The sequence below is a fragment of the Leishmania major genome, chromosome 14 (genome assembly GCF_000002725.2).
Source record: "Leishmania major strain Friedlin complete genome, chromosome 14".
Classification (NCBI taxonomy): Eukaryota; Euglenozoa; class Kinetoplastea; order Trypanosomatida; family Trypanosomatidae; genus Leishmania; species Leishmania major.
Window position 1 is genome coordinate 221,652 of NC_007255.2, and position 23,921 is coordinate 245,572.

General features: G+C 56.3%; 7 protein-coding genes and 1 pseudogene across 8 annotated transcripts; all 8 read right to left on the minus strand.

Annotated features, from left to right (window-relative positions):
• Nucleotides 1-272: 272 nt before the first annotated feature.
• LMJF_14_0620 (conserved hypothetical protein) lies at nucleotides 273-2,279 on the minus strand (the record flags this gene model as incomplete). Its single annotated transcript, XM_001687609.1, has 1 exon — nucleotides 273-2,279. The coding sequence occupies one exon, from the start codon at nucleotides 2,277-2,279 to the stop codon at nucleotides 273-275; it is 2,007 nt and encodes a 668-aa protein (XP_001687661.1).
• A 742-nt stretch (nucleotides 2,280-3,021) lies between these two features.
• On the minus strand, nucleotides 3,022-3,702 carry LMJF_14_0625 (conserved hypothetical protein; the record flags this gene model as incomplete). The annotated part of the gene is made up of 1 exon (XM_001687610.1): nucleotides 3,022-3,702. The coding sequence occupies one exon, from the start codon at nucleotides 3,700-3,702 to the stop codon at nucleotides 3,022-3,024; it is 681 nt and encodes a 226-aa protein (XP_001687662.1).
• A 3,603-nt stretch (nucleotides 3,703-7,305) lies between these two features.
• LMJF_14_0630 (putative fatty acid elongase) lies at nucleotides 7,306-8,223 on the minus strand (the record flags this gene model as incomplete). Its single annotated transcript, XM_001687611.1, has 1 exon — nucleotides 7,306-8,223. The coding sequence occupies one exon, from the start codon at nucleotides 8,221-8,223 to the stop codon at nucleotides 7,306-7,308; it is 918 nt and encodes a 305-aa protein (XP_001687663.1).
• Nucleotides 8,224-10,223: 2,000 nt separating this feature from the next.
• On the minus strand, nucleotides 10,224-11,066 carry ELO1.1 (beta-ketoacyl-CoA synthase; the record flags this gene model as incomplete). Its single annotated transcript, XM_001687612.1, has 1 exon — nucleotides 10,224-11,066. One exon carries the CDS (start codon nucleotides 11,064-11,066, stop codon nucleotides 10,224-10,226), a length of 843 nt encoding a protein of 280 aa, XP_001687664.1.
• A 3,200-nt stretch (nucleotides 11,067-14,266) lies between these two features.
• Nucleotides 14,267-15,124, minus strand: ELO1.2 (beta-ketoacyl-CoA synthase; the record flags this gene model as incomplete). Its single annotated transcript, XM_001687613.1, has 1 exon — nucleotides 14,267-15,124. One exon carries the CDS (start codon nucleotides 15,122-15,124, stop codon nucleotides 14,267-14,269), a length of 858 nt encoding a protein of 285 aa, XP_001687665.1.
• A 1,597-nt stretch (nucleotides 15,125-16,721) lies between these two features.
• ELO1.3 (beta-ketoacyl-CoA synthase) lies at nucleotides 16,722-17,576 on the minus strand (the record flags this gene model as incomplete). The annotated part of the gene is made up of 1 exon (XM_001687614.1): nucleotides 16,722-17,576. One exon carries the CDS (start codon nucleotides 17,574-17,576, stop codon nucleotides 16,722-16,724), a length of 855 nt encoding a protein of 284 aa, XP_001687666.1.
• Nucleotides 17,577-18,693: 1,117 nt separating this feature from the next.
• LMJF_14_0665 lies at nucleotides 18,694-20,337 on the minus strand (annotated as a pseudogene). The gene has a single exon. A coding segment is annotated over exon 1 (1,644 nt).
• Nucleotides 20,338-22,680: 2,343 nt separating this feature from the next.
• On the minus strand, nucleotides 22,681-23,565 carry ELO2 (beta-ketoacyl-CoA synthase; the record flags this gene model as incomplete). Its single annotated transcript, XM_001687615.1, has 1 exon — nucleotides 22,681-23,565. One exon carries the CDS (start codon nucleotides 23,563-23,565, stop codon nucleotides 22,681-22,683), a length of 885 nt encoding a protein of 294 aa, XP_001687667.1.
• Nucleotides 23,566-23,921: the final 356 nt, after the last annotated feature.

The following is a 23,921-nucleotide window of genomic DNA, read 5'->3' on the forward strand; positions in this document are numbered from 1 at the left end:
GCCAGCGAGACGCACTGAACGAGAAACCACAACAAAGAATGAGCACACAGCTTTACGCGCACACAGGCGCACCAGTGGCATGAGCATATTCGAGCAAGTGCAACCACACAACAACATTGACGGCGACACTGAAGCAGCAGCGGCAGTGCTTTTTTTTTGCTTCTTGTACACGCTGTGGAGTGGCCCCGGATGTACAAGATGGACAGTCTTACCTTCTCCCGCCACCCTCCCCCGCTCAAATCGCCCGCCTTCCCCTCTTGCTTTCGCGTAACTCACTCGCCCCGCGTCACACGGCGCACCGAGTCCGTCGCGCGACGCAGCTGCAATTCCATCTGTCGGTCAAACAGCAGCGTCTCGCGAATGTGTGGGGCGAGTGAGAGAAACGTGTTCTCGGGCGTGAGGCGCTTGTCCTCGTTCACGTCACGGAAGCCGTCCTCCGCCGGTCGCGGTGGTGTCGCCCCCGCATCTCCGCATGCAGCGAGTGCAGCTGCGCGCGCGCTGAATGGAGGTATGCTTGTCCGTGTGACACCCACAATGTCGCCGGGACCACGCGACGGCGAGCCGCCAGCCGCGGCAGTCATCGCCGCCGCCAGTCGCCGCGGACGTGTCTCAACGAACTCGAACGGCACTGGCACCGTGAGGTCTCGCCGGAAGGTTGTCGGGTCGTAGTAGTGAAGCCTCTTCGCCTCCTCGGCCTCTCGCACCGTGTCCCGCTCGTCCTGTGCACGCCGAAGGCGCTCCACAAAGGCGTCGGCGCCGGTGATGGGCTGCGACGGTGGCTGCAGCGACGGAATGTACTCACACACGTGCGGCGTGACTCGGGAAGACGACGAGGACATGCTGATCGTGTTCGTGTGCGAGACTGCGCGACTGCCGGAGCTGCCACGAGCTTTCGATGAAGCTGAGGAGCGACGCGGATACTCATCTGCGCTGTAGTGACGCCGATGGAGAGGGCGATCATCCTCATCGACAACCACACTGCCTCCCACCTCCACTCCCAAGCGGTTAATGCGCGGCTCGAAGGTGCAGTCCAGCTGCTCCCGCTCGAGGGCTTCGTACACGGCCTGCACGCGCTTCGCCTCTTTACGCTCGTACCAGAGGGTGAGCCGGCGGACAACCGCCTGCATGCGGGCATTCGGTGAGGCGGGGCCGGCGCCGAACGTGCGGGACAGGCTGCTACTTCCTCCCTTCACCCGAGTGGCGCCCTTGAGCCCGCTTGTGCTGGTGGCCCCGGAGTTCCCGATGTGCGGTGGTGGGACCTGGGAGAATCGCGGGGACGAGGCCGACGAGGTAGAGGGGCGCCCACGGACGCCGGGACCAGCAAGGATGCGCTCGACCAGGGCGCTCAAGTCGTCCTCCTCTTCTCCTTTCTCTCCATCCTCGGTGTCCAGGTGCGTTGCTGTCGCTCTGCTCGTGGACGCCGACGCGTGGTGGGCAGCCGGTACGGCTACCACAAAATTGCCCACAGAGCTACTGCTGCCGCCGGGGCTCACGGCGTGCATGTGGGCCCTCACTCCGGTGTCGTGGCTGTCGCTGCTGGTGTGCTCCCTTTGCTGTGTCGAGGAGGTGAACGCAGGGTTGGACAGCTGCTGCTGCTGTGGTGATGGCAGCCGCTGGGTGATTTGATCAATGCTACCGAGGTGGTCACTGGACTGCAGAATGGAGTCGACCAGCGCATCGAGTTGTTCGTCACCACCGCTCGCCATCATGGTGACGGATTGCAAGTAAAACAAAGACAAAACAGACGCCAGCTTGCGGCGAGTAATGCGGGGATCGGTGATGATGGAGGGGGTGTGGGGTGGGGTGGAGAGAGAGTGAGAGGGGCGATATGGATACAAAAAAGATAAAGGATACGTCGTCCACTGTTTGCCGTGTCTGACGTGAGCAGCAAGAGCGGGGAGAAAGTACGAAACTAAACGGCGCTGCCCCCCCCCCCTCCCCCCGCGTGCGGGTTGTCGTTCCCTTTTTGCTTGACCTGGACGATACAGGACGGCGATGATGGGGGGCCGCGGACTGTCTCCAGGCTCCGCTGAACGCCCAAAATCACGAGGGGTGGCGGCAAGGACACAAGAAGGGCTGCTAGCTTTGCTTGACGCACTACGAGCGTCCCCCATCCCCAAACGAAAAAAAAAAACATTTTTTTTATACACAAAGAAGGAAGGGGGAGAGGGAAGAGCGAGGAGAGGGAGAGGGGGGGGGAACGACAGTGTGATGGGTGACTTCAGGTACGACGAGAGGAGGCGGTCCCGCTCCTGTGAGAGGGCACCGTGAAGGATCATCAACACAGCCTGAAAGATACCCAGAGAGACACAGGCCCGAGGCGAGCGAGGTTTTTTCAGGAGCGGACCAGCCTCTCCCCCCGGCCCGCCCGCCGCCTTTTTTGTATTGTTCGCACGGCTCTCAGCAGTGAGAGCAGGGAGACCACAAGCACACAGCGGCGAAAAAGAGATTCGCATAAGGGGTGTCCCCCTTTTGTGCCAGCACCCGAGCAGCTGCGCGTGCGCGGGCGTGGGAATCGTTGGTTTCCATCTCGAGAACACAACATGGAAAAGGGGTGGCGGTCCAGGGACTTTTTGTTGTTGTTGGGCGTCGCACCGATATCGGCGGAGAAGCTGTACAGGCCTGTGCACAGTGCACAGTGAGCGTCATGAAAAACACGGTCGAACCATGACCGCCATTGACAATGACCCCGTCTGCGAATAGAAGAGAGAAAACAAACGGATCGGCTTCCGCACAAACCACAGTAAACGTGCACAAGAAAGGAAGCGACGGTGTACATGAACGAGAAAGAGCGAGAGAGAGAGAGCAGCGCGAGAGAAAGATGTCATCCGTATAGTGAGATCAGCAACAGCAGCAGCCGCACTCCATGGGAGGAAGGAAGGAAGGAGGGGTGGGGGATCACCAAGAACGATTTTTGAATCGCCCTCTTCACCTCGTGGGTGAGTGGATGGGAAAGAAGGCTCAAAGGAGACGCCGAAAGACTGATTTACCTGCTCCCAGAGTACTTCCCCTCATCTTCTCTCACAGAATGCGTGTCGCAATCATAACCGTTGGCGCCAGGCGGCTCGGAGCCACCCGCTGCGCCCCCCTCGACGGCTCGGTGACCGCCGATGATACATAAGCTTGATCCGGCGCCATGGGACCGATGATATCTCTGCACTTTCCATCCGCATTGTGCGCTCTTCCAGCCTCGCGCGCGCCATCGGCGTCAACGTCGACGACGGTCTCCTCCTGGTTCCCCTGTGCTGCCGTGCCCTCACCCTCCTCGGACGAAAAGCGGCGCCGCGCGAACGAAGCCGAGCGCCGTCGTCCTTCACCCCGGAGCTGCGTCGACAGTCTCCGTGAACCGACGAAGCTAGTGGCGTTCATGTTGGCCTCGCCGTTGGGGCGCGGCCGAGGCGGCAGAGTCGGATGTGAGACATAGATGACCTTTTCCGTTCCTTCGCCACCGCCAAGGTCGACGCAGCTCGGCAGCGGTGGCAGTAGCTCCTCTGGGATGTCAGTTACGGTGCCACAGCACGGGCACAGGAGTGCTAGCGTGTTGATCGGTGCGTGGAGCTCTTGTCCACATGTGCCGCATCTAATCTGCAAGTTTTGTGCCGCGTTGACCCTACTGCACAATCGGCAGCGGCAGCTGATGGCGCCGAGAGGGTAAGTGAGGATGCGCTGGCATCCGTAGCAGACCAGTTGACCAAACAGCATGCCTATGGAAAGGCACGGTCGGTAAGAAAAGAAAACGTATCGAGGCAGTGCCGTCAGCGCCGCACAGAGACGCGTGAGCAGAGGCGCTCAGCGAGATGAGCGGAGGACAAGTTCGAGGGGGCAAACGACTTCGCCAACTAGAGAGAGAGAGAGCATGTGTGTATGTGTCCGTACCAGATTTCTGATACGCGTGATGGTGTGCGCGTTCGTGAGCGACCGTCGCGCGTGGTGCGGTCATGTGCCGCAAGCGAGGAGAGGATCAGAGCAGAGCGGCAATACATCAAGTGGGTAAGTTGCATAAAACAGCACCGAACAAACACATACACGGACATGCGAGGGGGTGTTGGAATCGAGAGAGAGGTGTGTGTGTGTGTGTGTGTAGGTGGAAGGAAGAGACACAGTCGAAGGTACAACAGCCGCAACGCACCACGCGAGCAATGGGGAGTGGAGCGCGCTAAACGCACCCCACAACCCCACCTCTCTCCTCGCGCAGACACGGATGCGTGTACACGACTGTTTGCTCTTTCACATGTTTCCTTTTATGCTTTCGCTCAACCATGTCAGCCTATGAAAGCACTACACAAACACACACACACACACTCACACACGCAGACAGACGGCGGCACCAGAGGTGCGCTGCACCCTCCCTCTTCTGAGGAGCACAGGCAGCAGAAACGTACCACTGAATCCCCTTTTTTCGCTTGTCTCGTCTCCCTATCATGCAGTAGACGCTCCAAAACACGCGCACGCAGAGAACGGGCGTCCCTCGTGCCTTGTCCATAATTCAAGCGTGGTTGAGTCTTTAATGTATACTTGGTTCTCTCCTCTTCTGAGGCCTACGCAAGCCGAGTGCCTCTACACGGCCAGGGAAGCGGGGACGGGGAAGTTGGCGAAAGATAAACGTGGAAAAGTGCGGCGCGCTTCACTTTCGCGGAGAGCCAGCGACCGAGGTGCATGTGTGTGTGTGTGTGTGTGTGGAAGAGATACAGCTTCCCACAGCCGCTTCGCTCATCAATATATATATATATATGCATCTCTATATTTTCGTGTTCGTTGTGGTGAGCATCAGTAGTTGCTTGTGCGCCCACTTCACTTATGCACGCAGAGGCGCAGAGAGAGAGAGAGCGCGAGAAGTGGACTGTAAGCACACATGACTGCGCTGATGGCTTCGGTATGTCGCGCGCGCCTTTTATTCGTCCGCCTGCTTGACCATCTCTGTGAGGCCGCTCACGTCCACTGTTTCGTCAAAGTCGCTTGTGAGGTCTGCCGGCGCCGTCGCCTGCGAGGTTTCGCGAGGGTGTGAACGAGCGGGCGGGGCTGGCGGGGGGACTGAGCAAGCCACAGAGCGAAGCGAAATGAAATGAAATGTCTCAGCGGTTGGAAACAACGACGCACAGCGAAAAGAAGAACGGAGAGAAGATGACGCACCCGCAGGCTCCTTCACGCCATTCGCCTGCTGCACACACCTATATCGCGTGTTTGCAAGAGAATGGGGGAGGGGGTGGAGAGACAGCTCCAGTCTTAAAGAAAGAGCGAGCATCACACAGACGGGCATGCTATGGCCTTTTCTCCATCCATTCACCGACCCCGTCACGGTCTCCAACACCACCGCTGCCACCCTCCCTTACCGAGGGGCGGAGGGAAGCGAAGGGGAGGAGGGAGGGCGCGGTGTTGCGAGAAGCGAAAGGAAGTGCACACAAAATACAACAACCCCTCCCCCAGAAAATAAAAAGAATAATAGAGAATCACATTCGTGTGGTGGTGGAGAGGAAGGTACCAATGAGTGTGTATACACATGTGTTTATGCCGAATACGAGGAGAAGCACACAGTTCCCCCCTCCTCCTCACCGAGAACAAAAAAAAAAATAAGAAAAAAATGGATGAGCAAAGAAAAGGCAAGTGAGGAGACGGGGTGGGGCTTGGTGGTGTGCTGTGGTGTAGTGGGTCAAGCAACCAAATGAGAGCACACGGGCGTACCACCTCTGCTCGCGCAAGAGCCACGCAGCCACTAGACCAACCAACGGACGACAGAAAAGAGGCGCCATGCTGTACACATTGTCACCGTCATCGTGTGCGACCCTCTGAGAGGAGGGGAGAGGGGTTGGGAGGGTGGTGGTGGTGACAGCGCCCAAGAGAAGTGCGACGGAATAAAAAAAATACAGAAGAAACACAGAAGGCCGCTCCCCCCAAAAGGTAAAGTTCCACAGAAGGGCGCACACATGCAAGGCGAGGGCAGGGGAGGTGTGTGTGTGTGTGTGTGTGGGAGGGAGGAAGGGTGAGTGGAGGCGGAGGTGGAGGTTGCAGCAGGCGTGCATATGGGGTTCGAGTCCGTCAAGCACGAAGAAGGCCGACACGAGGAGAGCTGGCTAGAAAAAAAAACAAGTGACCAGAAAAGAGAAAACGACAGCAACGAGCCCCCGTTTCGCGACGGCGCCCCCTCTTCTTTCTTCCCCCTTCCACTAAACCCTCTCCTCCCTTCGTTCACGGATTTCGTGCATTGCACGCGGGCGTCTTTACTCCCGAGTTCGTCGGCGTTTTTGTTTTGGTCTTCCGCTGTCATCTTGCAGAGACGCTTAGACCAGGCACTGCTCTCTCCTACAGAGGGAGGAGGAGGAGGAGGGGGGAGGGGGAGGGCTGTGGCGGACATGCGCACCCCGAGAAGCCACACAGCACCAGAAAAGGCAAACAAAGCAAAAGAAAGGGCGTGTAACAAGGCCGGTGCGTGCACGTGTGTGTGGGTGTGTGTGTGTGTGGGGGGGGAGGCGCGCACACATGTGCGAGGAGGAATGAGAACGAAGGCGGAAGCGACGACAAAATCGAATCACACGCCGGCACACATACACATACACTGAAAGTGAGCAGGCGACTACAAAGCAGCATCGTGGAGAACACGAAGAGTAACGAAACAGCGGAACGCACGCACGCACACACACACACACACACACACACACACGCACACACACACGCACACACACACGCACACACACACACACAACAAAACAAGAGAGTCAAGTGATAAGGATAAAGTAAGATGCATCCACACGACGGGTTCTCGTGAAAGGAAGAGGTCGTATGTGTGTCTGTGTGTGTGTTGGGGGGGGGAGGGCCGTAGTGCTGATGACGACGAGCATAGAGAGCGCAACTAGAGTGTTCTTTTGATACCACACGCACGCATACAGCGAGGGGGTGGGTGGGTGGGCGAAGGTGACTGCACTCGCACATAATTCGCACAGCGATAGGAATAAGAGCCCGCAAAGACCTCGACAGAAAAGACTTTCATGTGCATATTGCCTTCTTGGGGCGCATTTGGGCCTTCCTCGTATGTGTGCGCGCGTGTGTCTGCGTGCACGATGACACCGGTGAGATGGAAAAGAATGCCCCCCCCCCCCCTCCCTCCTCTTCTCTCCCTAAAAAACGAAAACAACCAACACAAGAAGGATAGGGGGTGGGGGCTACGACGGCAGCACGCACGCACATACACACACGCAGAGCGTCCACCAGCTGACTTCGCGCCCACATCGGATGCCGCAGCAGCACACCGTTGGTGCATGGCCACACTGTCGTCGTGTGTGGACGAGCGAGCGGTTGTGAGAGCCAGCGGTGCTAGTGGTTCTTCTTGGACTCGCGCGCTACCGGGGCCTCCGAGCCCTTGCCCAGCTCGCGGAAGCGCAGCACGACAGCCGTCACGTACATGACGAGGGCCATGCGCACGTTCGCTTGCACTGTCATGCACCCGCGCTCATGTGTATAGTTCATGTAGCTGGCGTAGACGGAGAGCGCGCTGCAGCTGATCCATTCCGCCATGTCCAGCGCCAAGATCTCACGGTTCGACTTGGTGGCCATGGCGGTCTTGCCCTGGGCCTGCGCGGCATCCTGCTGCATGTAGAAGAAGTTGCGGGCGGCAGAGATAGCCATCGTAATGGTGGCAATCATCGTGAAGCAGCTGGTGCCAATGCTGTAGGTGTGCCAGAAGTAGAGGGCGATGAGTACCTGGAACCACCAGTGAGAGGGTCGCACGCGGCGCACCTGCTTCTTCTCCTGCTCTGGAGAGGCGACAATGTAGTCTCGCAGGACCAGGAAGAATGTGTCGAGCTGCTCCACTACTTTCACTACCACAGCGGCGCTGAGAGAGAAGCCGACGGCGCCCTTGTAGATGAGAGCGTCATCCCAAAGGCACATGGTTGCGAAGAAGGAGTTGACCAGGACAGACTGCGCCATGGCGGGCACCAGAATGCACGAGACGAGGGCGCACGCGATGCAGAGGACAAGGTGGTACGTGGAGGCAGCAGTATAGCATGACTTGAGCGCCGCCACCGTCTCCTTGCTGGCACCGTTTTGCTTCGCCTGGGCATCGGCAGCCGGCGCCTTACGCTTGTTCCACCAGCTCAAAATGCGGTCTCCCTTGCCCACTATGACAAGGTAGATGGAGGCGATGTAGCCGATCACGTCAATATTCTCGAGCAGGTACGCCTGCAGCGGGTAGCCGTCGTAGTTGACGATGTAACTGATGAGGCTGGCCATGATGTCGACGAGTGGGAGAGGAGAGGGGAGGGGGCTGATAGCGGCGTGCTGGATACTAATGAGAGAAAGGGAAGGGGGGGGGGGAGAGAATGGCGAATGGATGCGCTGTAATGTTTCCTTTGTTTTCGGTCGAGGGTATTATCCACCAACGAATACCGTGTTGTCAAGTCGAGAAAAGCAGACTGAACGAGTCCCATGCACGGAAAGGGAGGGAGACAGATGGGCGGAGGGGGCCCGGTGGTGATGTGCGACGAGTTAGATTCTTCGAAAGAGAACAGAGGGGAGAGAGAGAGAGAGAGAGAGAGCGAAAACAAACCAAAATGCGTCGTATGAGGGGAAGGTGCAACAGCAGCTCATCGTCGTCGTGCGCCGTGCTACTGCGCGCATAGCCTTGAAGGCAGCGGATCCAGGAGGGCATCGCCACAAAACTTCATCCCGTGCGCCTCTTCGCTCACCCGATTCTTCACACACCACATGTAGTTGTCGCGGAAAAAAAACCAAAAGAGGGAAGGCGGAGAAGGAGAGGGAGAAGGGAAGGGGGCGTATTGCATTGACGCGTGTGCCTGCTCTCTCCCACCCCTCTCGTGCACGCGCACCAGGAACCTTTTTCTTTCTCTCTCTCTATACATGTACTTCATAGTTTTATTTGTGCGTAGAAGTCCCTACACAGCACCACGCGTGTACGCTGGAAGCGACCCAGGAGAACAGGGCACTTAGGCGCGAGTTGGGGTGGGGTGTGGGCAGAGAGAGAGCCAGGGAGGAGGTGGTGCGCTCCACACGATGATGATGAATGCACATGAGAGAGACTGGAAGGGATAGGGAGGGGCGAGCGAGGAGGGAACACCACACACAGACGCACAGACACACACAAACTGGCGGGGAAGAAGAAAAAAAAAGGGCAAGGCCAAGGTGCTGCAGACTACCGTTTGGACAGGATGTTTCTGCGGACGACTCAAGCGCACACCACATCCACACATGCACCGGCTCACGTACGCCGGTGCGCAGACAGAGCGTAGGCATACAGAAGATCAGCACAAACACGCACAGGGAGAGAAGAGGTCAACATAAAGATATGGTAGGGTGGGATGGTGAAGAGCGTCACCCAGACACGGCTGCACACACAAACGCACTGCGCCCTTGTGCGCGCTCACTCAGCGAGACAACGATCCAATAGGCAATGAGGGAATCCGGCAATAAAAGTTCCATGGGAGGGGGTGGGTGGGGAGAAAGAAAGAACCAGAAATGCAAGCGTTTTGCAGCCTTTCGCCATGGCGTTGTACCCATGCGCGCATGCGCCGACCTACGCGGCCTCACTGTTGCTACTTTTCGCCTTCCTTTATAGTTTTGTGCGTGCGTGTCTATACCCTGCGGGCGCAGTTCTTGGCCCCCCATCCCCCCCCCCTCCTCCGCCACCGCCTCCGCTTTGCCGCTTAGTGGTCTTCAGAATCTATCATGTAGATCACGAAGAGTTTGACATGCGACCAAAAAATAAAGAAAAGAGAATCATGCAAAAAAATTTACACACACGCGTACACGCACAAAAGACTCGTGTAATACGACACAGGCACGCACCGCATCACTGCCGTCGTAACCAAAACAAAAATCATCATAATCGTCATCGAACCTGATCACACCCTCACACGTCATGAGGCCGGACACCATTTTCGTTCATTTGCTTCTATGCTGTCTTCAGCATGTCCATTCCACCACCACGGGCAAGCCGGAAAAAAGTATACGCCTACGCAACCACCATCCCGTGAGCCTCTCGGGACGGTGGGAAAGAGCAAGAAGAGTGCTTGAAGAGGGAGAGGCAGGAGAAGAAGAGCATCCGACAGCACGGGGGCACACACCCACACATACGTGCACACGTACACACACACACACACACAGAAATACGAGAGAACACTGAGGAGTGGGGGCGGTGGCAGAGGAGACGGAGAGAGAAAGGGGGAGGGGAAAGGAAACTACTATAAGTATCAAGATGCACTGCGGTGCTTTTACTAAGACCTCTTCGACGGCGAGGGGCGGCGCAGGGCGGCGCCGGCCTTGCGCGGCAGCACGTAAGCCTTGATGAACATCTCTGAGAAGAGGTAGAAGTTGAATATGTAGATAACCAGCTGCGTACGGGCGGCGGACATGGACGTGCCGCTGCAGGGGTTCCCTGCGCCCTCGGTGAGCTTCTGGACGAGTACGTAGCCCGACACGAAGAGACCACCGACCATCTGCGTGATCTGCAGCAGCGTGATGTACATGGCGAACGGCTTCACCAGCTTCTTGAAGCCAGCCTCCGATAGGGCGAAGTACATGTACATGATGGAGTGAACAAAGTAGTTCATGGCGGCGGCGCAGATAAAAATGCTGGTCCCTTGCTGATAACTGTACCACGCGAACAGGTACGTCGTGACGTGGTGGAACCACGACAGGAAGGCCAGCTTCACGCCACTCATGAGCAGAAAGACCGTGTCGATGAACTCGGGCACCTTCGAGATAGCGAACATACCGATGGCGAAGCCGACCTTGGTGGTGTAGAACTCATCCTCGTGGAAGGTGCAGAGGGTGTTGTGCAGGCCGTCGTGCATCAGACGGCGCAGCAGCGGCGGTCCGACACGCAGCCAGCCGTAGAGGGAGAAGACGGAGAGCCCGAGGTTCCACAGCGCCCACGCCTTCTTGATGCCCGTCGGCGGCTTGCCGTGAAAGAGGGCTTCCATGAGCCGCGGACCGGTGAAGACAAAGGCGAGGTACGCACCCGCGATGTACGCGCAAACATCCACATTGCTCGCCAACCACATCTGCACGGCGTGGCCGTCGTAGTGGTGGTCACCGTAGTTGTCGAGCCACTGCATCTCGTCTCGGCGTGTATTTGGCTGCGTCCTACGAACTAGATATATCCAGTCGGAAAAAGACAGGCGGCGTAGCGGGAGTGCGTTCGTGAGAGTGAGCCAAAGTCCCTTGCGTAAAGCACACAAAATTGTGTATGCGCGCTCAAGCGGGTGGAATCGATGTCGGCAACCCAGCCAGCCGTTTGCGTAAGACGCACCAATGCTATTTACAGAGGTGCAGCAGACGGAGGAGTAAGAGCCAGAGTAAAAGAGAGCACACACACACACACACGCACGCATGTATACACAGCGAAGTTTATTTTACTTCGCACGCTGTGTCGCCGCGACACCTCTTACCGCGAATAACCTCCTGAAAAGAGGCGGTAGACTACCACGAGTTCAAGTATGGGTGTACCCCTCCCTGCGTTTCCCTTTCGTTCCACACGTGTGCGTGCGCGTGCGCACCGGTAGGCCTGCGAGCTCCAGCCTTGTCCCCGAACAGCTGCCCCTGCTGTGGGGGCGGAAACACAGAGCGATGCAGCACGAAGGCCAACCCACCCCATCCGCACTCATCCGCACCCGCAGGACGTTGCACCAGCGGTAGCCAGCTGGTCCATCTTTTCAACCTTTTTTTGTTTCCGTCCACTTTGTAGCTCTTCGATACTTGTGTATGTCTGTGGGTGTAAGCATGCAGGTGTTCAAGTGCGAACGTGCGTGCATCCATCCTTGCTGTTGGGTTCCACCCCCACCCCTCTGTACACGTTTACACAAAACCATACAAAGTATGCACGCACACTTGTGCGCCATCACGAAAACGGAAAGAAAAGAGAGACGATGGTATGACCTTCCGCATAGCCGAGCACGCACATAATCACACACACACACACACAGAAGAAAAAACGCGGACAGGTGGCAGTGAACTCAGAAGGAGGAATATAAGACCCACAGCTGACGCACTTTCAAAATCGATCCTTGAGGGAGAGGGGAAGGAAAAGGGGGCATAACACACACACGCACACACACGAACACAGTAGGAAAGAAACAGGAGACTATGTGCTCATGGGCGTGCGCTGGCGTGGGTGTATGGAGAGTTGCACTCGCACAAGAGTAGACGACGAACGTGCCTCGCTACTTGTGCGAGCCCCGAAACGGAAAAGGAAAACAAACGAACAAAAAACAACAACAGAAAGAAGAGAAAAAAAAAACAAGTCCCCCCCCACACACACCCACACACGCACAAAAAAACAAAAACCATAAGAGAAGCGAAGATATACATACGTATGAATATATGTATCGGTCCGTAGAAAGGGAGGGGAAGGGGGGGGAGCAGGAAGGAAGGAGAGGATAAAGTGTGGATGGAGGTGGGTGGGGGGAGGGGAGGGGAGGAGGAGCGAAAAAAAAAAGAGGAGGAGGAGGAGGAGCTGAAAACCAACAGGCAAAGACAAATCAATAAGCGAAGGGGACGGAGGAGAAGGGCGAAGGGCATGTGGGTGCGCGTCTGCAGAGGGAAGTTAGGCCATCTCGTGCAGGAAGATTACCACCGCCACTCCATCTTAGTCTTCTTCTTTCTTCTATATGATTGTCTCTTTTCTTCACGGAATCGGTGTGCGTGAGTTGGGGTGAGGGGTGGGGTGGGGTGGGGGACGGGCTGACACTTCCGTTCTTGCGCATTTGGGCTGTCCTTTCACTCCCCCCTTGTTGTTTGTCGTTGTTCGTTCCTCTCTGTCTGTTGCTCGCTCTCCTATTTGTTGTCTTCTTCCTCTGTTTTCGTTTACATTGTCGGTTGCCGTCCTTTCGACCTTTCCAAATCCCTTTCTACCGACTCCTCTCACGAACCAACATCGTTTTACGTTGTCTTCCTTGTTTTCTTTTTTCACGCTATTCTGTTGTTATATGAGGCGTGCGTGTGTGTTTGGTGATGATGATGATGATGTGTGTGTGTGTGGGGGGGAGGTTCCTTTTCCGTTTTCGTTTGAAGGTATATTTCAGGTGAGGGGGTGGAAAAGGGGGTGAGGGGGCTACCCATTAAACAAGAACAAACAAGCAACGGAAAGAACGAGAAACAAACCACCACACACACACACACACACACACACACGCGCGCGTGCACACACACATACACACACACACACACACACATGGGGTTGAGGTGGAAATGTGGATTTGGGTTTGGGTGTGGTCGCCTTGTAGGGGATGTGCACACACCAAAAAAGAGAAGAAAGAGTGAAAATACAAAGAAAGCAAAGAAACAGACGAAAAGAAAGAAAAACAATGGAAAAAACATGTACACACACACACATGCACATCATACACGGGAGGATGTGCATGTGTGTGTGTGTGTGTGTCGGAGGGGGCCGAGGGCGGTGAGTGAGATGCACACACGGCTGCCACCGTCACTGCCCTCCCCCATTCCCCTCCAACCCCGCCGCCTCAAACGAACACCTGAGCACAGAGGCACAGATGCATATCACCCGCACGTCTTGCGGAATAGGAGAGAAAGAGCGGGTGTCTGTGCGTGCGCGAGAGTGAGGGGCGGGGCGGGGTTGGGTTGGGTGGAGTGAGGTGGAGGGAGGGGAGCAGAAGGTAGTGTGTCTTCCGACCAAAGGGGTCACGTTACTGGAATAAGGGCATGCGTGCTTGTGCGTGCGTATGGTTGTGTGGGGGTATGTGCCACAGGAGAGGTAGAGCAAGAGATCCCGTGAAAACAAAGAGAAAAATCAAAGAAAAAAGGAGTTGTTGCGTTCTTCTTCGTTGAAACTGTGCCTCCTCCCTTTCTCTACGTGTCCCTCGTCACACCTACGGAAAAACGCCATCGCAGACAACCACACACACACACACACACACACACACACACACAAGAAAAAAAAAAACGCATATTCGCAGGAGCAGAGCAAGGGAGCGGAAAAAGAGAGAGAGACATGGGCACGCCCGCACATAATATATATATATATATATATACGTATATGTGCACGCGGCTGCCTTGGGCCTGTCTCATCGCTCCTTTTCTTTCTCGCTACGTGTCTCGCCAGATCCTCACAAAACGCTTCAGCCGTCGAGAGATCGACGGAGACGAACGATGCATAGCACGTGCAACCACAAAGGCACACCACTGAGCGCACATTCCCAAGTTTGACAGACACACCCGAGCAACAGACGTTTCGCCTCAACGGCGATTACCATCACAACAATGCGCGAGTGGAAAGGCAGCACAGGAAGAGGAGTGCTTAGTCCGCCTTCTTGGCAACGCGCGGGCGCACGTGGTTGTTCACGAACATCTCTCCGAACAGGTAGAGAAACGCCGTATAGATGCCGAGCTGAAGGCGGGCCGTTGCCATGGTAGTGCCAGAGCATGACCCCTCCATGCCGTCCATGATCCCCTGGCCAGCCAGGATGTACTTCTGGGCAATGACGTAGCCCGACACAAACATCACACCGACCATCTGCACCAGCTGCAGCATTGTGATGTACATGGCGAACGGCCGAGCGAGGTTCTTGAAGCCGGCCTCCGACAGGAAGAAGTAGAAGTACATGATAGTGTGTACAAAGTAGTTCATGGCGGCGGCGCAGATGAGGGTGCTGCTTCCGGTCTCGTACGACAGCCACACGTACAGGAACATGGCGGTGTGGTGGAACCAGGAGAGAAAGCGCAGCTTCGTGCCCTTCAGAACCAGGAAGAAGGTGTCGCCGAACTCTGGCACCTTGGAGATGGTGAAGAGGCCGAGCGCTACACCGACGTCGGACGTGTAGAACTCATCCGGGCGGAAGGTGCAGAGGGTGTCGTGCAGGCCGTACGTCTTGAGGTTGTACAGCAGCGGCGGCACCACGCGCGTTGTGCCGTAGAAGGCAAAGGCGGACAGGAGGATGTTCCACACGGCCCAAGTTTTGTTGATCACCGGCACGAGGGCGCTGCTCTTGGCATTCGCGGGCAGGTTCAGGTACTTGGACACCAGCTTGGGAGCCTGGAAAACGAAGGTGATGTACCCGACGGCAACGTAGATGGCAATATCATGGTTGTCGAGCAGCCATTGCTTGAAGGCATAGCCATCGTAGTGGTTAGCACCCCAGCTGTCGATCCACTGCATGAGTGCTTGTGCTTGCCGTCTGTGTTTGTATTGCGACGTGCAACGGCGGCAGCCAGGAACCAGCTCAGAAAGTGGCGATTGTCCCTTGTTGATGCGAATGGTGGTGGTGGATCGAGAGAGAGAGAGAGAGGAGGAGGGGGTGATGATGGCGTACGGGTAGCTTAGCGGTGCTGTGGATGGTGACGTGTGCGCTTTAGAGGGACTGTCGCCGTTGAAAATGTGCGTGTGTGTGTTTGTGTGTGAGGGAGCGGTGGAGATGCGAGCAACCATGCGTGAGAGGAGGTTTCATAGAAGGAGCAAGGAAGAGAGGAGTGGGGGTGGAGTGTTGCCCTGGAGCGTTCATAGGACCTCATGCGCCGCATGGATGCTCACCGGAGGAGACGACGGCTTGCGAACGCGCGACCAGACGAGTCTTGCTGCTTTCAATCACCTGTGCGGATACGAGTACAGTGGGACACCCCGGCAGCCGGTGGAGGTGCCCACATATGCGCCCGCACACAGACGCACATCTGCGCATAAAGGCACCCATGAGGACAACGGAGTCGTAATCTGATTAGGTAGAGCGAGAGCGAAGGGTGTGTGTAGGAAGGAGGGAACACCATAGCACGTCGAGCATCACGTATACCCAATCACGACGTATGAGTAGTAGACGCATGCGTGCTTAGGCGCATACATGGCTGCCATCACTCCTCCCCCTCTTCGGCCTGCCCTACAACTCTCCCCCTCATTCGCCACGTCTACCATCTCTCCGGCATCAGTAAAATGACGTGCCGATAAACCCTGCAGAAACAACCGGTTTCGGCTTCACACGTGCAGTGCCATATTTTTTTCTTTTCAACATGACGCGTACGGCACCTCCACTCGGAATTTTCTACGTGCACCGTATCGTGTTGGGTGCACCCGCGCTTGGTGGCTGGGCCAATATGGTGTCGGCGGCGGCGATAGAGGGGCTCATGCAAGGCGAAAAGACAGGGGACACGGAAGGCGACTTTGCCTTGGTCACAGACGCCCCCCTCTCGGGCCGTCACCACTCTCACAATATGCATACAAGCGTCCGAACAGAGACTTGCTTTTCTCTCTCTACACCACATATATGACCGTTACTTTTTCGGTCATCCACGTGCGTGCGCACATGCGCGGCAGTCGCATGCGCGAGGACGAGGGGGTGGGTGGGCGGGCCTTTCGGCAATGCATCACCGCCACAACAAACAAACCAAAATAAAAGCGTAAAGGAAGTGCCTTTTCGGCTGCTCTTCTTCATGCCGTCTTGCTCGCAGCCTCGGAATCGTGTCCCGCCGCCGTGCAAGGCTGCAACAGAGTGAGAGAAAAAAAAAATCAAACCAGAGGGAGAAAGATGAAGAGAGCGAGTGCCACTGGTCTTGCACATACGTCTTCCTTACAAGGCCATGCACAGGAGGCATCGGATCGGGCGGAGAACAACGAGGGAGAGGGGAGAGGCTCACAGCATCAGCACAGACAGAGATACCCCCTCTCCCCCCTCCCCACCACCAAAACAACAAAAGAAGCAGCAGCATATGTTCTTCGCGCTGTCACAAGTCTTCGCCCCGCTTACGGCCGCTTTATACACGAGTGCTCATCAGTTGCGCTTCTTACTAGCGGGGGCAGTGGCAGCTGCGGACTCGCCAGCCGCCGCCTTCCGCGGCAGCACGTAGCCCTTGATGAACATCTCTGAGAAGAGGTAGAAGTTGAAGAAGTAGATCATGCACTGGCCGCGCGCCAGCGCCATCGTCGAGCCGTTGCAGCCCTTCGGGTCTGCCTTGTGGTAGCTTATAAAGGAGAAAGTAAAATAAAGACCCACCACCATCTGCGTGATCTGCAGAAGCGTGATGTACATGGCGAACGGCTTCACCAGCTTCTTGAAACCAGCCTCGGCGAGGGCGAAGTACGTGTACATGATGGAGTGCACAAAGTAGTTGATGGAGGCCAGCACGATCCAGATGCTGGAGGCCTGCTGGTACGCCATCCACGCGTACAGGAAGATGGTGACGTGGTGGAACCAGGAGAGGAACGGGAGCTTGCGCTTGCCGCCCATGATCAGGAAGAAGGTGTCGCCGAACTCGGGCAGTTTCGAAAGGGAGAAGAGCCCCATGGCAACGCCGTTCTTGCCGGTGTAGAACTCATCGTCGCGGAAGCGGCACAGCGTGTCCTTCTGGCCGTACTTGCGAAGGTTGTTGATGAAGAGGGGAACAGTGTGGTACACTCCGTACATGGAGAAGAGAGCAAGACCGATGTTCCACAGGGTCCAGCACATCTTGATCAGCCTTGTCGGTGGGTTGCCGCGGAAGATAAAGTCCACCAACTGCGGGCCCTTAAAGACGAAGGTCAGGTAGGCGGCAGCAATGTACACACCAATGTCCACGTTGTTCACCAGCCACTTCTGCACGGCGTGGCCGTCGTAGTGGTCGATGAGGTAGTTGTCGAGGGCCTCCATCCCGTTTCTGATGGTACACTCGATGTCGATATGTGTGTGCGCGTGTGAGCTTTCGGCAACCCCTAAACAGGGGCAGTGACGCTCCCCCCAACAAAAAGCAACAACAAGAGAGAGAGAGAGAACAGAAGGGAGTAGGATGGCGGCGTGACAGCGTTGAAAGCGGGTGAAGGATCGCTCAACACCAGAGAGAGAAGGTGCGAAAGGTGTGCGTTAGCCTGCACAGGTGTCTGTTAGATATGTCGATAAGAGGGGTGGTGGCGGCAGAGGTAATGGGTGGTGAGAGAAAAGGCGGTGGCCATGAAGGGCCCATCTCCTCGTACACGTACACACACAGACACACACACACGTACACACACGTACACACACACACACACGTACACACACAGACACACACACACACACGAAGGATATCAGTCACGCTTTTCTTTTTCTCTTCTTTGTTTCCCTTTCTGTGTTTGCCCTCTCTCCACCGGTGATGTACGCGAGAAGCTCACGCACGCGCACACACAGACCCCACCTAAATGGACAGACTCCTCAAACACTCGCCCACCCCCGCTTGTCAACACAAGCATAGCCATCGCGACCATAACCGTCTGGACCCGTAAAGCACATCCGCGACCAAGAAAAAAAAACGAAGGGGAAACACGAACATTCGGGAACGCTTGAATCACCAAAAAAGAAAACAAGCGAAACAGGTGCGTGCGTGCTCGACGGTAGGGCGGAGGTGTGTGTGAGGTGTTTGAGAGTGAGGGAGCGAAGGGTGCGCTGTTGTGTGTGTCTGTTTCTCTGCTTTCGGGGGCAGCGGCGAAGGTGTTGTCCATGTATGGAGTGCACTGGGAGCAACAGAAATGGCCCAGACTAGCCAGGGACGACGAGAGAAAACGAAGAGGAGGCACCGCATTTTGCATGCCGCGACGCGGTGCAACGACAGAGGCAGCGGAGGTGGTGTTGGCGCTGCAAGGCTGCTAGAGAAGCCAGCACACAAAACGATAAGGAGGTGTGTGTGTGTGTGTGTGTGGGCGCCGCAAACATGAAGTAAGAGGTGACGCTACATGGAGCAGGGAACAGCGGCAAGTCAAAAAATCGAGCAGGTGTGCGCAATGTTTTCTTGTCAAATTCAAAAGAATGTGACCACAACGCCTGAGAGAGAAGAACATGCATGGGGCGTAGAGGCGGTGAGGGGGGGGGAGGAGGGAGGGAGGGAGAGGGGAGGGGACGTGTGAGGGGCAGAGCTGTGCGAGCTGGTCTGTGTGTGAAAGCCTCTGCACCTGCGTGTATGCGCATGTGCAGGAGCGAGCGAGCGAGACACGGTGCCTCGACGCGTCACCGCCGCGGTGCGAACGCGACGCGCTACCTCCTCTCTCATTCTACTCCACTCAGCTGCACCCGCCCCCACACGCCCGGGGGGGGTGAGGGGAGACTCTTCTTCAAACACCCACGGCTCATGGCATCCCGGCTACCTCTCTCATTTCTCTCTTTGTCTCCCCTTCTCGTGGGCGTTCTCACACATCAAGCTTCCTGTGCGCACATGTGCCCGTGTGGCCACTGCCCCTGCGGACGTCCTTCGGCCTGGCTTATATTAGCTCACCTTCTTTTTTGGAGCCATCGAAGCGCGACTTCTTGTGCACATATGAGAACATGTGGGAAAAGAGGAAGAGGTTCGCGACGACGAGGAGCAGCTGCACACGATTAGTTACCACTTGCGCAGTCTGGATCGGCGTGATCTACATCGGGAACGGGCACGCCATGTTCTCGAACCGCACCCTCGGCCACGCCTAGGTGCACGGCGGTGTGCACCGAGTAGTAGAGCGCCGCGGCGTAGCTCAGCACGCTGCTGCCGACGGCTTAGGCGTGCGAGCAGCACAGGAAAGTCGTGACGTGATAGATCCACCGCAGAAACGGCAGGTTTCGACGACCCCGGAGCACAATGAAGATGCCGTCAATACGCTCGGGGTTCTTGGAGAAAGCGAACAGGCAGATTTCTATGGCGATGAGGCCCGCGAAGTACTTGTGCAGCCCGTAGAGGGTTTTGAAGCGGGCGTGCTTGCGTATTCTGTAGATCACAGTTGGCGTGACGTTCAACGAGCCGTAACAAGAGGAGATAGGGAGCGGAAGGTTCGAGAAAATCTACGGGTAGCGCATCCACACCGACTTTCACGCTGCCACGCTGGGCTTTGTTGCCGCCGTACTGGTACTTGGAGTTCAACGTGGGCCCGCACAAGATGAAGGCGAGGTAGAGTCCCGCGCCATACGTGGCGTAGTCTGACTAGAAAATAAGCTTCCCTTCACCGCGTAGCCATCGAAGCCGGTCGCCGAGTAGTTGTCCATGCGGTGCACCGGGGCAAGGAGACGAATGCCCTCGTGTGTAGAGGGCGCTTCCGAATCTTTGAGCGGGCGTTGTGTGTCTGTGTGCGTGTGTGTGTGTGTGTGTGGAAACACTGCGGTGGCAGGATGAGAAGCTAAAAACAAAATGGATGGGCACGTGCGCACACGCAGAGAGCGAAGGTGATGAGTTGGAGTCACTGGCGCCTTCACAAGAACAGAGAGGGACACAAGGGACAGAGGGAGTAGTGAGAGGTCAAGTGGTGCACACTGGCCGATTTTGCCGTTGTCGATACGGTAACAAAATAAAGGGAAAGCAGGCGCCCCTTTGAGGAAGGGAGGGAGAGATGCAGTTTATGCCTGGGGCCGCGAGTCCCGTCCGGATACTTACGCACAAAACACATACGCGAGCAGGTAGTGGACAGCGCGCATGATCCATGGCGAACCGACCGCTTCCTTGCACCAGCGCTTTCTCTCCCTCTCTCTCCCTTCGCACCTCTTCCCTCGACCGCGATGGTCGACGGCGGCGGGGAGAGGGGGTGAGGCGGGCATCTGTGCACTATACGCCACTTCCCGTAGCCCTCCCTCCCTCCCCCCCCCACACACACAGACAGACAGACAGACAGACAGACAGACAGACACTCGCTGGCTCGAATACACGCAGCGCACGCATCGACTTCTTTGTTTTACTTTTCGATGTCCTCCTTTGGGGGTTTTGCACGCAGTCTCCAAACAAACAGTGCGCGAGGAGGTGAAACGCCATGGGGGATGAGAGTGAGCAATGCAGTTTCCTTGCTCAGCGTGTGCGTGTGTGCCCCAAACATGGGTACCAGCATCGGTTCCTCAAAACCAACAAAAAAGAAAAGACGGCGGCAGGAGGCGTGTGTGCGGAGGGCTCGAAGGCTGGAGAGTCGAGGGGATGAGAAAGGACAGGGATGAGGCAAACTGAAAAAGGAAAACCATACAAAAAAATACATATATGCGGATGAGACCACACATCTACCCACACATTAGGAAAGACCGCGTGTGTATGTGTGTGTGTGTGTGTCGGAGAGAGGGAGGGATAGAGTGACCTCGGCAGATGGTGACACACACTCATTAGACTCTCCTCTTTTCTTTGTGCACAAACCGATTGTGTTTTATCACTTATGTGTGATACTCATCCAGAGCCAAGGCAAGTGAAGACAAAAAAAACAAAGGAAAAAACAGGTGCGAGACGGTGGTGGATTGATGGGGAAGGGAGCAGTACACGTACCTCACGAAAAGAGAAAGGGGAGGGGAAGGGGGACAGGACAGCAACAAAACCGAGAGAACGACCGCCAACTTGTGAGGTTGTCCCCTTTTTTGTCATTTTAGTTCCTGTGTGCTTTGCTTACGCTTCAACGCATGTGCGCACATATCGGTGCGGATTGCATTGGGCGTGGTAGTGGTGGTGGTGAGGGGGAGGGGGTAATGATGATGATGATCGGGAGGGGGGGGGGAAGGGGCGAAGAGAGCGAGCGAGCGAGGGTGCCTTTTAAAAGGAATCAAGGGAACGAGCAAACGCAAATACCGTTAGTAGATTGCTGCTGCGCAGTCACACGCGTGGTGCTTCACACTGCTTCTTTTTTTTCTTCGTCACATGCGTTTATTCCCTTGTCGTTATGACGACGACACCTCTGCCCCCCTTGAGTTTAACTTTCTGTCACAGCATGATGGTATGTATGTATGTGCACGCGCGTGTGTGTGTAGAAGTGCGTGGTTGTCTATGCATGCGTCATGATTCTCCTTCCTCTCCCACACGTTCCTCCTCCTCCTCCTCCCCCCTGCAAAGGAGGAACGTGAGCAAGCAACCCCCCATAAAAAAAGGGGAGGGGGGGGGATACGATAGCAAAGAACACGGTGCTCTCCCCTTCTTCGTTTTCGCTTTCTTCGCCCTACCCCCTCCCCTCCTTCCCCCATTCGCAAGTGCTTCTTTCTCGACGCCGTCCTTCCTTGCATGTCGCTCGCGTCCTTTTTTTCCGCTTGTGTTTTCGCCTGGGTCCTCCGGACACGCAGACACACACACACACACACACACACGAGGCAGAGGTCAGACAGACGCAAGCCTTCCGAGGCGCGAGGTGAGCGTCCTCCGTGTGGCGTTGCGTTGGACAGGTGCCGGGTGCATGCATATGTGCGTGAGCAAGAGGTGAAGGCCCGAGGCAGCCGCGGGGCGGGGTGGTGGTGTAGGCATAGAACGAGGGTTGAGGGGAGGGGGCTGGCGACATGGGTTCCGTTTTCTTTTTTTTTTCACGAGTATTGATACTACGAGATGGTTTTCGCGGCGGTGTGGATAAGACGGAGTGGGGTGGGGTGGGGGGGGTGGTGGTGGTGGAGACGGAGAAAAGACCATAGGCAAGAAAAGAAAACAAAATGAAAAACACAGCAATATATCGTTCATTTTCTGGCAAGTTGTTTTCACTGCGCACAGAAGAGGTAAAGAAGCATCGACACAAAAGAAAAGAAGGATACAGAGTCAACCCCCCCACATACACACACAGGGAGGGAGGGAGGAAAGCAGAGGCACGCGAGACGGAGAGCGGCCATGATGAAAACATGGCTAGTTCCTAAGCGTTACGACGCTCTCTCTCTCCTCTTCCTCTTCCGCCCCATTTCTTTGCGGCTTGTTTTCCCGCCCACGGTGTCTTCAAGTACAGGAGCCTCTGTGCGTGTGCTTCTTCAACCCCCCTGTTTCGTCGCCTCCCCCGCCTCTGGCTTGGCGTTTGCTGCGGATGCTATTTTTCAACAACAATTTTCTGGTTTACGCGGCCTTTTTGGCGGTGGTGTCGCGAGCGGGGCCCTTGATGTACGAGTTCACGTACAACTCACAGAAGAGGTACAGGTAGGACAGGTACATGAGGGCACCAAAGCGGGCTGCGGACTTGGGGACGGCGCACGGCAGCTTGTTAACGTCTTCGATTCCTGCATTATAGGACGACACATTCACCGCGTACGAGTAGAAGGTGAGCGCGGTGCCGCCGACCATCTGCAGAATCTGCAGCGCCGTGATCAGGGGGGCGAAGGGGCGAAGCAGCTTCTTGACGCCGCATGCGCACAGGGCAAAATACATGTACATGATTGAGTGCACGAAGATATTCATGGTGGAGAAGACGGCCATCGTCGAGTTGCCGACGGAGTAGCTGAGCCAGGCGAATATGAGCACTGACACGTGATGATACCAGTGCAGGAACGGCGGAGTCTTCTTCTTTTGCAAAATCAGCCACAAGGTGTCGACGAGCTCAGGGATCTTGCTCAGGACGAACATGGCCAGCCAGGAACCGCGTGGGGAGATGTAGGCGAGCTCGACGCGGTATTCGCACACAGTGCTCTTCAGGCCATTGTTCTTGATGGAGGAAAGCAGCGCCGGAACCAACACGATCGCGCCGCAAATCGAGAAGCCAGACAGCATGAAGTTCCACACTATCATGCTGAGGCGCAGCCACTCCGGATCTGCAGCCGGCTTTGCGCGCCTGCCGTCGGCGGCCGGTTGCGGCGCGGGGTTCTCGCCAAGGATGGCCTTTGCAATACCCGGACCGTAGCGCACCATGCCGAGGTAGGCAAACACCAGGTAACAGGCATAGTCGACGTTGTCATACAAATATTGCTGAACCGCGTGACCGTTCACGTACTCCTCAACCGGGAACATCTTCTCGTCTTTGTGGGGACCGAATGGGGCAGCACGCGGGGCGAAGGCGCACACACACACACGCACACACACACACACACACGCACACGCACACGCACGCACGCACACACACGCAGAGAGAAAACGGCAACCGCCCTTTTTTTTTTGGTGTTTTACCTTATCGAGGAGCGCAAGCTGGAGAGGGCGAGTGAGGGCTAGGCTAGCAGAGGTGCTGATGGCGGCTCAAACGGCGACCGACTGGTCCCACAAGGACGCACATACACACACCGAAACAAAAACAAAAGAGAATGACACATCAGATGTGTTTACGCAAGTAGTGGGGGTGTTCATGATTGTGCGACACGAGAGCACGCGTG